This window comes from Ambystoma mexicanum, chromosome 6q (genome assembly GCF_040938575.1).
Source record: "Ambystoma mexicanum isolate Mex_15411 chromosome 6q, UKY_AmexF1_1, whole genome shotgun sequence".
NCBI classification, from domain to species: Eukaryota; Metazoa; Chordata; class Amphibia; order Caudata; family Ambystomatidae; genus Ambystoma; species Ambystoma mexicanum.
Genome location: NC_090937.1, coordinates 1,679,650,480 through 1,679,664,799, shown reverse-complemented (window position 1 = coordinate 1,679,664,799; position 14,320 = coordinate 1,679,650,480). Strand labels below are relative to the sequence as shown.

Genomic DNA, 14,320 nt, shown 5'->3' with positions numbered 1-14,320 from the left:
TTTGTGTGATAGTGGGCTCTGGAGGACACCACTTCATGAACCCCATTTTTCATGTGCGTTACACAGCACCTTCCGTGCAGTACTACAGGATTGTCTTTGAGACTTCCCGCTGACTCAATTTTGCTGGGGCTGACTACTGTCCCCCAGAAAACGGGTAAAGTTGCCATTTACTTTACATAGTCATTTAAAACTACAGACCCAGTACACCACATCTGACATGATGTACTGGAAAGGGATAACTCCTATCCCTTTTTGTCTGTGCCTCTCTGAGCTTTGTTTTGGCCTTTTAACATTTAGACTTGGCTGGTGGCAGTGGTATCTACCCTAACTTTTCTACCGCGATTATATTATATAAACATGGTACTGTTCCAGGATACCATATTAGCCTTGAATATAAACCCGCTTGACCAAATACTCTTTCTTTTGGCTCCGGTTAGGTTTATTCACCATTTCTTTTTGTTAAAGTCCTTCTTGTGTTTTACTTTGCGCAGCAAACCATGTTTGCCTTCTTTGTTCACCGTCTTTTGGTGGGCTTCTCTCATAAGCCCTCCTTTTGGTGCCTGGGTGTCTAGGTGGGCTGAATGTGACGAAGGGGTGTAGTCACCCCCTGCACAGCTGGAAGCCCAAGTCGCACTTTGTCATGATTGGCTAAGGTGGTTTTCCGTGCCGGACAACCCCCCATGCTGGGTGATTGACAGCCAGGCTGTGTGAATGGGGGGATTTTCGCATAAAAGGCAGGACTCTTGGGCTGGAAGTCAGAGTCGCCACTGGAACTGCAAGGAACCGAAGAGAAGTGGAGAAGACGGCTCCTGCAACTACCGAGTGCCGGTGGATCCCTGCTGCAGTCCTGAGCTATCTACCCTTCGAAGACAAGAGAAGATCCAGTCTGGAGTCTTCTTCCCTTGAGGCTGGTGGGATTAACCAGCTCATCTTAAACAGGCAGAGGATCCTTATCTTGGTTGAAATCGCTGCACACAGCTGTAGTGGTCTGGATAGCCATCGGAAGAGCCTCTCCTGTTTTAAAGGAGCGCACCTTTTATTCACTGTTGCTTTTGCTGCTGCTGGCCACATCCCTGGGTAGTGCAGATCGCTCCAGATGTCCTCCTTCTTGTCCCCGCAACTGAAGTCACCAGAACCGTGAGGAACTACCAGGAACAACCGCCGTGGCACCAGCTCTTCTTCACTTGAATAAGGTACTGTTTCGACCTCGAGGAACTAGGGTGAATCCCTTTTTTCCTCACTAAAGGCTTGTCCTGATCTTCCTTCCCTCTTATAACTTTTGCTTCCTCTTGTGACAATATCCAAGTACTCCTGGCAATCTCGAATTGTGAACTGTACTAACCGTGTGATCCTCGGCAATAGGATCCCTGTTCCACTTGACACTGGCGCAGGCCTATTGACTTTCAATCACTTGTATGGAAGTGTCCTCTGATTCTATCTGCCTTGACAAAAGTATTGCCTGTGATTTTTATCCCCAACTCTCATGTGTTGATTCATGTGCTAAGTGTGTTTTGACTCCGGTAACATTTCTCCCCCCGGGTACGTGTATCTTTAGTAAGACTGAACTGTCATTACTGTCAAAAAGGGATCACACCTGTCCCCGGTAATGTCTTTGTTTCACAACACCGGTCTGTCAAAACCAAAGGTACTTACCTTGAATTGTGCTGCACAAAGTGAATTGGTTGTGTGTAGTGTATTTTACGTGTGGTTTTAATTTAATAGAAGTGAAGTGGTTTGCAAACAGATGGTCTAGAAATAAATGTACTTATATTTTTTACGTGAAACCTTGAGTCAGTGTTTGCTTGAGTCACAGTAATTGTGGTCCCTTTGTGTAGTCTCTGCTACTGCTCATTTGCTCTTGAGATAAGTATGCCTGCTCCGCTACTGTACCACTTTCACAGTGCAGTACAGGCTTGTACCAAAGGTGAACTTGTATTACCACTTGTGGTCTTAATTGTGTGTAGTGGTCCCTAAGGGCACTGCACAGGATTCTGCCTAACACCGCTATGGCCGGGGGCGATTTATTTTTTACTCCCCCGCACATACCACAGAAACCTTCCGTTATGGAACTTTTATGGAACTTGTTCCCCATCATTCCCCAGCATAAGTAAGTTAGCGTCAAGACAGTGGGCTTCAGATGGATACACGACAATGGGTGGCATGTATAGTATGGAATCCTTTATTACCTTCCAGGACTTGCCGAGCCCCCGCGTAAACGGACATAGCAATGGTTGCAGTATGCAGGGCTCTGCCGGGCTGCTCAAAAAACGCAAAAGCGAACAGGCATGGAGACAATCACTCTCAGATAACAATAAGACAAACCTCAACAAAATAACCACCCTCTACAAAAAATAAATCATAATGGGCAAACAAGAGTCCTACAACTTTAGAATATCGCAAGCTAACTCCAGCACATGTGTGAAAGACAAACAATAGTGTACTAGAATGCAAACTGCCCTCTCCAACAAAGTGGCAGGCCTACCAGTCAAAATTAACAATAAGAAAGAATCCCTCCTCTGCACCGCCCATGCAGCCAACACCACCCCTCCCTCTCAAAAATGTACAACAAAACCCCCCCTTCGCTTTGGCTTCTCCAAAGTATCCACATTAGAGGTTGAAAATATAATTCTAACCCTTAAACCATCGAACTGCCAAGGCGACCACCGCCCCTCACAAATCATCAAAGATGCTGCCAGAGACCTTTCACCCTTCATCACCAAGCTCATCAACTCCTCCTTTTCCTCAGGCACTATCCCCAGCAACCTCAAAGAGTCATGGGTCCTCCCTCTACTCAAAAAACCCTCCTTAGACCCTTCAATACCCACAAACTACAGACCCATTACCACCGTCCCCTTCCTGCTTAAAATACTAGATAAGACAGCGTATCTGCAAATACAACAATACCTAGAAAAAGTCCACCTCCTGGGAATTCGCCAGTCGGGCTCCAGACCACAACATGGGACTGAGACTGCTCTCATTGACCTCAAGGCGCAAATCGACACTCACAGAGACAATGGGGAAACTGCTCTACTACTTCTACTTGACCTTTCAGCGGCATTTGATTTAGTAGATGCCGGCCCACCCACTAAGGCTACCAACAAGGCAGCCCCTGTCCTGAGCCTGTCCAGAGTCGACAGAGGCCAGGGCAAGTAACTCTGTGCTTTTTCCTTCCATGACTATTTGCCCTATGACTATTGCTGCTTGCCTCCGACCTGTCTGGTAAGCACCACTTCGGTCTCCTACTGATTGACATGCTGTCACCCTGTCCATACTGATGTGCGCCATGGAACCGATGCTCAGCTATCACTACGTGCTTATCTGTACTTGTGCCATTACACCATTCATTGTAGCTTTGTTATTACCTCTGTGCCCCTCTGTATCACACTACGCCTGTGTTCTGCCGCCGCCAAATCGCTACACTTATTACTGAAATCCATGCTCCTGCTCAGCCGAGTTCTTTACCTGTTATATACGGCTTTGCTTCAAAGCACATTGCTGCCTACCTCCTATGTTTGGCACTTATTTTGTGTCTCATCTGAGTGGTAGGTTTGCAGCATTTCACCTACCTCCCAGCCCTGACCTCGCCTATGTTGCTGACTGTGCCAGTACCACTGCCCCATTTGTACTTGCTATAATTCTATACTATCCCCACCACCACTTTAGGGGCAACAGCTTCCGTGGTAACTTTCCTGACCGCACCTTTTAGCTGCCTAGCTACCATGATTGGACAGCTCACTACCTGCTCAGAGACATATTGGCCTATTTAGCAACCCCTACTACTTGACCCCACATTGTTGTGTAGAACTGCTCTATTCTATACCACTCACTATTCTTATGAGTTTATTCTACCCTATTGCATCGTACTATCCAACGGGGTTCTGTCTATTTTGCCTTGGTAATATGTACCATGCACTATATCACCCATCATCAGTGCTTGAACTACTGCTATTGTAACCAATTAGACACACTGGTGCTACCATCTGACTGCTGCATTTAGCCCACATGCTGCTTCCATCTGATTGCTGCACTTAGCCTTAGGTGGCTCCCCATTTGATTTCTGCATTTAGCCCACATGCTGCTTCCATTTGATTGCTGCATTTAGCCCACATGCTGCTTCCATTTGATTGCTGCATTTAGCCCACATGCTGCTTCCATTTGACTGCTGCATTTAACCCACATGCTGCTTCCATTGGATTGCTGCATTTAGCCCATATGCTACTTACCATTTGATTTCTGCATTTAGCCCACATTCTGCTTCCATCTGATTGCTGCATTTAGCCCATATGCTACTTACCATTTGATTTCTGCATTTAGCCCACATGCTGCTTCCATCTGATTGCTGCATTTAGCCTTAGGTGGCTCCCCATTTGATTTCTGCATTTAGCCCACATTCTGCTTCCATCTGATTGCTGCATTTAGCCTTAGGTGGCTCCCCATTTGATTTCTGCATTTAGCCCACATTCTGCTTCCATTTGATTGCTGCATTTAGCCCACATGCTGCTTCCATTTGATTGCTGCATTTAGCACACACGCTGCTTCCATTTGATTGCTGCATTTAGCACACACGCTGCTTCCATTTGATTGCTGCATTTAGCCCACATGCTGCTTCCATTTGATTGCTGCATTTAGCCCACACGCTGCTTCCATTTGATTGCTGCATTTAGCCCACATGCTGCTTCCATTTGAACGCTGCATTTAGCACACATGCTGCTTCCATTTGATTGCTGCATTTAGCACACACGCTGCTTCCATTTGATTGCTGCATTTAGCCCACATGCTGCTTCCATTTGATTGCTGCATTTAGCCCACACGCTGCTTCCATTTGATTTCTGCATTTAGCCCACATGCTGCTTCCATTTGAACGCTGCATTTAGCACACATGCTGCTTCCATTTGATTGCTGCATTTAGCACACACGCTGCTTCCATTTGATTGCTGCATTTAGCCCACATGCTGCTTCCATTTGATTGCTGCATTTAGCCCACACGCTGCTTCCATTTGATTTCTGCATTTAGCCCACATGCTGCTTCCATCTGATTGCTGCATTTAGCCTTAGGTGGCTCCCCATTTGATTTCTGCATTTAGCCCACATTCTGCTTCCATCTGATTGCTGCATTTAGCACACACGCTGCTTCCATTTGATTGCTGCATTTAGCACACACGCTGCTTCCATTTGATTGCTGCATTTAGCCCACATGCTGCTTCCATTTGATTGCTGCATTTAGCCCACACGCTGCTTCCATTTGATTGCTGCATTTAGCCCACATGCTGCTTCCATTTGAACGCTGCATTTAGCACACATGCTGCTTCCATTTGATTGCTGCATTTAGCACACACGCTGCTTCCATTTGATTTCTGCATTTAGCCCACATTCTGCTTCCATCTGATTGCTGCATTTAGCACACACGCTGCTTCCATTTGATTGCTGCATTTAGCCCACATGCTGCTTCCATTTGATTGCTGCATTTAGCCCACACGCTGCTTCCATTTGATTTCTGCATTTAGCCCACATTCTGCTTCCATCTGATTGCTGCATTTAGCCCACATGCTGCTTCCATTTGATTTCTGCATTTAGCACACACGCTGCTTCCATTTGATTGCTGCATTTAGCCCACATGCTGCTTCCATTTGATTGCTGCATTTAGCACACACGCTGCTTCCATTTGATTGCTGCATTTAGCCCACATGCTGCTTCCATTTGATTGCTGCATTTAGCCCACACGCTGCTTCCATTTGATTGCTGCATTTAGCCCACATGCTGCTTCCATTTGAACGCTGCATTTAGCACACATGCTGCTTCCATTTGATTGCTGCATTTAGCACACACGCTGCTTCCATTTGATTGCTGCATTTAGCCCACATGCTGCTTCCATTTGATTGCTGCATTTAGCCCACACGCTGCTTCCATTTGATTGCTGCATTTAGCCCACATGCTGCTTCCATTTGATTGCTGCATTTAGCACACATGCTGCTTCCATTTGATTTCTGCATTTAGCCCACACGCTGCTTCCATTTGATTGCTGCACTTAGCCCTATGTGCCTCCCTTTTTGATAGTCGCCATCATCCTAAATTTGACACGAGTCCCAAGCACTAACTTCACCTTTTTAGAGTGATCCTCTGCCTCCAACATTAATACCTCAATCAGTTCGCCATCTACCTCAGTTACATATTCCATAGAATGTTTATCTCCACCCTATACTAGTATGCTCCCTACAACTACCATTCACACTGTCTACATCACAGTCCTTATACAAAGCATTACACTCTACATCATGTTATTACACACACTAACCCTTGGGATTCCACCCACCTTGACGTCCTCCACTATTTTGATTAATACTAATACTAAATTATCCATAGATATGAAAGACTGAAAATCCCATACTAAGCAATCCCTGCCCTACTACGGCTAGAAACATACGCCTTAGAGCTAGGTTAGCTAAAATATAAGAGCCCCCTGTCAGCTCTCTCCCTACCATTACAGGAATAAGGACTCCCAAAACTCTGCCTAGTCAAACGACTACAAGCACGAACCTAGTTCACAACTGTGGCCCTAGGTCAATAAACAGCACAGCCAAGTACGGTGAACCCAAACCTTCACAAGCCCCCCAACCGACAACAATTATTGGTATGAGCCCTCAGATCAAAGGAGCTCTAATAAACTCCAGATCCCTAGTAGCACATGCCACGGAAATTTCCGATCTGATCCAGAGCGACGACCTAGACTTCCACACCATCACTGAGACATGGCTACACCCCGCTGCAGGCCCTATGCTTATGCTAGCTATCCCTGACGGCTACGCTATATTGAGACAAGACAGACCCAAATCCAGAGGAGGAGGCATCGCTATTATCTACAAAAGTAACCTCTCTACGAGACTAGCCACTCCAATCGACCTTCACTCATGTGAACTATTATCAGTTAAAGTGCCACTTATCTATGCCCAAACCCTTAATATCCACCTGATATATCGCCCCCCCCGGGCCCTCCCGGATCATTTGAGGATGATATTAACACTATCCTGTCTAGTCATCTCAAAAGCTCAACGCAAGTACTTCTACTTGGAGACTTTAATATGGGCTTTAATGAGCCATCAGACCAGCTTGCCCTAACTACAGCAAACACCCTCTCAGAACTTGGATTCACCCAAAGAAGTAAATCCCCACTCATAACAAAGGTAGAATACTTGACTGGGTGGCAGACCACAACTGTCAAGCCAACATCCTCTCCATCTCACCACTAGCTTGGATTGACCACAACCCTGTGTCATTTATGCTTTCTACTAATAGACCCCCACCTCCACCCGTCCTTAGGGCTCCACCCACACTAACTAGAAACAAAAAGAGTATTACTGTGGATAGGCTTATCTCGGCCTTACTTCCCACCCTCAACCTGCTCCCAGATAACACCGATCCCGAGAGCCTGGTCGAGGAATACAACAAAATTATGACCACCTCATTGGACCAGATCGCCCCCCTCAAACTTAGACCAAGCAAGCCGAAAACTCACTTCAATAAATGGTTTACACCCTTCCTAAAAAACCTAAGGCAACACAAAAATAACTGTGAGGCTGCCTGGAAAAAGCTACCCTCAGAAGCAAACAAACTTAAACTCACCAAACTGTCCTCCCTCTATAAAAAAGAAATATGCCTAGCTAAACGAATGTCCTTTGACATGCGCATATCCCAAGCCAAGTCCAACATAAAGGAACTATTCACCATTCTTAAAGAAATAGAGACCCCCATAGCATTACCTGACACATGCACTAAAGATATAAAATGGTGTTCAGATATCCAACATGCTTTAGCCAATAAAATAACCACTTTGCAAAACAGAATTTCCTGTAAAAGAGCTTCTCTAAATGACCCTCCTCTATACAATGCAGATGAATCCGCCCGATTCAACTTCACCAAAGTTTCTATCCCTGAAGTGGAAAGAATGATTCTGTCACTCAAACCCTCCAACTGCCAGGGCGATCTCTGCCCTGCGCAGCTCATCAAGGATGCGGGCCGAGACCAATCACCCTTCATAACACATCTTATCAACGCGTCCGTCTCTAATGGTATCATCCCTACCAACCGTAAACAATCCTGGGTACTCCCACTCCTAAAAAACCCTACTCTCGACCCTTCTACACCTACCAATTACATGCCAATTACCACAGTGCCCTTCCTCATAACAATTCTGGACAAGGTAGCTCATATACAAATCCAAAAGCACCTGGAATTGCACCACCTACTAGGAGCCAGACAATCAGGCTTCCGTCCCCAACATGGAACGGAGACTGCCCTCAGGGATCTCAAGACCCAAGTTGATGAGCTTAGAGATAATGGCAAATCAGCCCTACTCCTCCTCATAGATCTCTCGACTGCGTTCGACCTGGTTGACCAAACTATTCCATGCATCCACCTTGACCAAGCAGCACACTTTTCCGACGACGCTGTCACCTGGATCAGATCCTTCTTAAATGGAAGAACAATGAGGGTGTTTTCGCCCCTAGCAGCTGCCGACCCCATTCCCGTCACCTGTGGTGTGCCTCACAGATCCTGCTCAGCAAGCAGCTAGGACTCACTACTGCGGTACCTTATGCCTGTATGGAGTGCTTCCGTCCTTGCTTCTCCCGACCTGCTACCCTTGAGGTAACTACAACTGCCCCACTCGCTGCCTGTATACCTGTACTTATCTCCGCCAACCTGGTTATATCTATAAACACCATAAACCTTGTATATATTGTTTCTGTAATATGTCTGTATCATTTGTATATACCCCTCTTGTATCTTACGCCTGTAAATAGGCACCATCTGTATATACCCTCTTGTATCCTATGCCTGTAAATAGGTACCATCTGTATATACCCTCTTGTATCCTACGCCTGTAAATAGGCACCATCTGTATATACCCCTCTTGTATCCTACGCCAGTAAATAGGTACCATCTGTATATACCCTCTTGTATCCTACGCCTGTAAATAGGTACCATCTGCATATACCCTCTTGCATCCTACGCCTGTAAATAGGTACCATCTGTATATACCCTCTTGTATCCTACGTATGTAAATAGGTACCATCTGTATATACCCTCTTGTATCCTACGCCTGTAAATAGTTACCATCTGTATATACCCTCTTGTATCCTATGCCTGTAAATAGGTACCATCTGTATATACCCCTCTTGTATCCTACGCCTGTAAATAGGTACCATCTGTATATACCCTTTTGTATCCTATGCCTGTAAATAAGTACCATCTGTATATACCCCTATTGTATCCTACGCCTGTAAATAGGTACCATCTGTATATACCCTCTTGTATCCTACGACTGTAAATAGGTACCATCTGTATATACCCTCTTGTATCCTACGCCTGTAAATAGGTACCATCTGTATATATACCCTCTTGTATCCTATGCCTTTAAATAGGCACCATCTGTATATACCCCTCTTGTATCCTACACTTGTAAATAGGTACCATCTGTATATACCCCTATTGTATCCTACGCCTGTAAATAGGTACCATCTGTATATACCCTCTTGTATCCTACGCCTGTAAATAGGTACCATCTGTATATACCCTCTTGTATCCTATGCCTGTAAATAGGTACCATCTGTATATACCCTCTTGTATCCTACGCCTGTAAATAGGTACCTTCTGTATATACCCTCTTGTATCCTACGCCTGTAAATAGGCACCATCTGTATATATCCTCTTGTATCCGACACCTGTAAATAGGTACCATCTGTATATACCATCTTGTATCCTACGCCTGTAAATAGGTACCATCTGTATATACCCTCTTGTATCCTATGCCTGTAAATAGGTACCATCTGTATATACCCCTCTTGTATCCGACGCCTGTAAATAGGCACCATCTGTATATACCCTCTTTGTAATTAATGACCTGTATGTAGATTCTATAACTTTTCTGTTGTACTAAGCCTTGCATATACTTGTAACTGCTGCACCCTGTTACCCCCAGGTATGATGCACATTATAAATAATAAAACAAACAAACAAACAAACAAAATACTCTGTAACCACCTAGACTCGGCAGCCCACTTTACACAAGAGGCAATCGGCTGGATTCAATCCTTCCTCAACAACAGGTCTATGCGTGTCTTCTCTACTTCAGCTTCCGCTGACCCCATCCCCCATCACCTGTGGGGTCCCCCAAGGTTCATGCGTCTCCCCCACTCTGTACAATGTGTTCAGGAAGCCCCTGTTCGATGATCTTGATAGTCTTGGTATCCCGCTGATGGGAGATTACGATAAGGATTTGGCCTTGGTGAACAAAGTGTACCTCATCATCCAGGCATGGATGGCCTCTCATAGTCTATGCCTGCATGATGACAAGACCAAGTTATTATCCTTCGCACCACCCTCAATTTAAAAAAAACTTGATCACAAATACTCAAGCTTCATCATTGACTGTAACTCTATTAATGTAGCCAGAGAAGTTAAAACGCTAGGGTTTTATCTTGACGCCACCCTTTCCTTCTGCAAACAGGTCAGCTTCATGGCCTCCTTGACAGCCTAGACCGGTAAATTAATTAGAGCAGCTAAACCCTTCCTCTCGACCCAGAGCTGCATTACTCTAGCCAGAGCCCTAATCCTATCAAAACTGGATTATTGTAGCGCCTTATATGTTGCAGCCAACAAATATGTTACAAACAAAATCCAGATCTTGCAAAATAATGCTCTCAGAGTAGCTCTGAGCATATCCAAAAAAGAGCATATCTCCAACACTAGGAGAGCCAACAACTGGCTCACCACAATGGACAAAATCCTGCTGAAGGTAGCCTCACTCACACACAAATGCCTCAATAATGCAGCCCCACACTACCTTGTAGACAGATTCAAGAGATACAGCCCCAACCGATCTACTACAACAGCGAATTCCAACCTCCTCACAGTGCCTAGATTTAAACGCTCCAAAACAGGAGGTAATAGCTTCCAGGTGAAGGCGGCCCAACACTGGAATTCCTTGCCCCCGTCACTAAGAATAGGCCAAACGTACCCTCACTTCTGGCGCAACTACATTCACTGGATAAAGGAACAGGACTACTAACCCCACTCGTCCACGCCTCCCTATGTACATCTTGTAAACTCTAGTTAGGGCATCTGCCTCGTACTTGTAACTGTACTACCTATGTATATACTTGTAAATTATTGTACAGTAATGAAACCAAGCTGAAAATATCCTTGTTGCTCATGCGCCCTGATACCGTTGGGTCTGGCGCGCTTTACAAATGAATAAAACAAACACACAACCAACCCCTGTCTAACTGTCTGTTCCATCAATATGAACAACTGCAGGGTACTTCCTGTAAACTGGCCAGCCTCTATTTGTTACTTGCCATCCGAGGAGTATTGCTATTCCGGCTTTGTCCCACTAGCCCCACAGTGGCACAGCGGTTGTGAGCTGTCACATGGGCTTCTGATATGGAGGAACATTGGTCTTTGTTGAAACCCATAAACTGTAAACCTAGAGATATATGGTCCCCCTTCCACGATTACCTGCTGTCAACCCTAAATCAAGAACAAGAAGCCTAAACTTTACCCCACTGTTGTAGTTCCTCTGTTCTCTGCACCTGATTCGCAGTTCTGCTCATTGATGTATTTCTTTTCATTGCATCCTATGTTGTAACCATTGTGTAGTTGCTACCAAGGACCATGATGTAATGCCTTCGTTGCTGCTGATACTGTCTATGTCTATCCTTGTTGTAATGTCATTTTTTTAAAAAGAAGAGAATTTCCTAGCCTTTCAGTGCTGGGCTGACCCTGGGCAGGACAAAGACTGGTATGCTGTGCATATTTCTCTTCTGTGAAAGAGATAGTGAGCTCAGAAATCTAGCTGAGACTCCACCGTGACTGAGCCCAGTAGAGAGACTTCCAGAACCCCCCTGTTTTGCAGAAAAAGGGAGACCAGCAAAGAGAGAGGTGAGACCCGCCCAAGGAGGAGGACGCGGCTTCTCGATGTGGAGCAGGCTTGTGAGGGGCTGGCAGGAAGGATGCTCTGTCTTGCAAAAGGATTTGAGAGAGATGCTGGGGCCTGAGCGGGCCATGAGAGGGTAAAGACACCTGCAGTTCCCTGTGCCCTGTATCCACAGCTGGAGATGTGGGATACAGAAGACTCCCAAAGGGCACTTGCAAAGCAAGCAGAAGCCAGAGAAGAGAACAAAGGCACCTGCAGGAGGCGCCATACACCGGTGAGCGAAAGAAAGGGAACACTCACACCGGGATGCTTCAGGGGCTGGAAATGGGAATATGAAAATGCTGATCGAACTGAAATGTATAATAAGTGGGTTTGCAGACCGAATTGAGAAACCTTGACTACCGAACAAGCTGCAAAGTACTGAACCAAAGAAAGGATGTGAAAAGTGTATGAAAATACAGCACGAGTGGAAAGAAAGCGATGTGCAATCCTGAGTGCAGTGAAAACTATTCATGAGTATTTATGAACAAAGTGAAAACCAGTAAAGAATACTGATGAAGAAAGTGAAAGCTGATAATGAGCACTTGTGAAGCAAGTGCAAAGCAAGTGTCGAGCACTAATGGACAATGTGAAAGTAAGGTGCTGGAAAATAATGACCACCACAGAGTGAGTTGTGTGAAATACCTGTTATGGTAAAGTCAAGCGACAGCCATGGAAAAACAGAACTGTATGTTGGCTAAGGAAACAGGTTCAGAAAGAAGGCCTGTGTTGGCAAGAATGTCCAGAGAGAGTGCCAAGAGCATAACAGGGTTATCGGGTGTTTGACCTGTAATGGGGGGACTGTGTTGTCCGACAACTGCGCTTAGACTTAGTAACTCCCACTTGAAAAGAACCAAGGAAAGTCAAGATACAGAAGCTGTTGTGTTTATAAAGTGCTGACAACCAACCAACTAAACAAATATACAACAGAAATGTATTTTCCAAACATCATAAAAGGTGTAAAAGCTGCCTATTCACTAGGCATGGTTCACAGGAGAAACGAAAAAGGTCCTGTCCACAAATGCAGCCCAAACTGAAAGAAAGTGATTGAAGAAAGGAAGAACTCTGTGAACTATTGAACGCCTGGATGGTTCCACACAAGTTGAACTGGAATTGTTAGAGAAAGACAAGAGGTTGGAACTGCTTGTAGTTCTAAAGCTGGAAGAGCTGAACCCTGGTGGTAGGGAACCCCAGAATGTTGCGCACTGTGTTGAATTCTTGGTGAAGGGAACCCTGAGACCTTTTAGAACTGTCTTGAACTTGGGGAAGGATGATCTGGAAGTACACCAGGAGCTGGCAGAAGCTCAGAACATTATTTGGAACACTGTTTCTTTGGTGGCTGACTTCCATACACAAGGTGTATCTTTAGTTTTGAGGGCAAGCTTTGGACACAGACACCCTTTGAGTTAAACTTAATGATACAGACTGCCCTTAGTTTCTTTAGGTAGTGAACCCCCTGCTTAGGATAGGGTAAGTTAGGCAATACTCCATCCTGACATTTAAGAAGAATACACCTTTTTGTAGAAAAGTGAATCTGTTGTCTGTGTCTTACTTCCTAATGCCTTCACACTACCTAAAGAGGTGTTTTGTTAGATTTTGCCTAATGATTCTGAAGTACAAAGCAGAAGTAGAAATAGCTGAACTGTGGTGGTGTATAAAGTTGTCAGTGGATGTCACATTAGAGTGGTTTAAAGTAGCGGTAAACTGTGGCACAGGAGTGACTGTTCTCATAGTATCAGTAACAGAAGAGTGGTTGTTAAGAGGAAAGCAGCAACCAAAAGAGAGACATCCTGACAAACTTACCAAAAGTACTACAGAGGTCATAATCAATTGTAAAGTTGTAGATGAAGAAGTCTTATACCTTTTCTCTGAACTGTGGCTATTACGATTGGAAAGTAGAGATCCAGGATTACCATTGGTGCTATTTTCTTTGCTGGAATTGGAAGGGGATCTTTTCAACCAAAACCAGAGAATTGTTACCAGTGGTATTTGTGTTTGATGAACTGTTGTTTGACATGGAACTGTTAAGAACTTGTTCAAGACTTTTCTTTTCCTTTGAACATTTTGAAACTGGGGAAGGAATCTACCCAGAGCAGGTGAAGGTCATCCCAATATTGTTCCCTTATTGTTTGTTATCTTGTGTTGCTTTATCACTTTATTTGAATGTTTGTAGTTTAGAGTGAGGGCCAGTTGTCCATTACTAGAGATTGTTCTCTCGGCCTTAGACTAGGGAGGGAATCTCTCGGTAGAGTAGGGCAAGCAAGGCTTTATTTGCAAACTTTAACTTTAATAAAATGTCTTACTTTGAGGAAACTACAAGCAGTTTCCACCTAACATTACTGACCCCTCACA

The 14,320-nt window shown here is 44.9% G+C and overlaps 1 protein-coding gene across 1 annotated transcript in view; it reads left to right on the top strand.

Annotated features, from left to right (window-relative positions):
• LOC138515433 (uncharacterized) overlaps positions 1–14,320 on the top strand; it is a 239,363-nt gene that overhangs the window by 102,532 nt on the left and 122,511 nt on the right. The window contains 1 exon segment of the mRNA XM_069630276.1: positions 7,291–8,081. Coding sequence (XP_069486377.1) covers positions 7,291–8,081 — 791 coding nt within the window.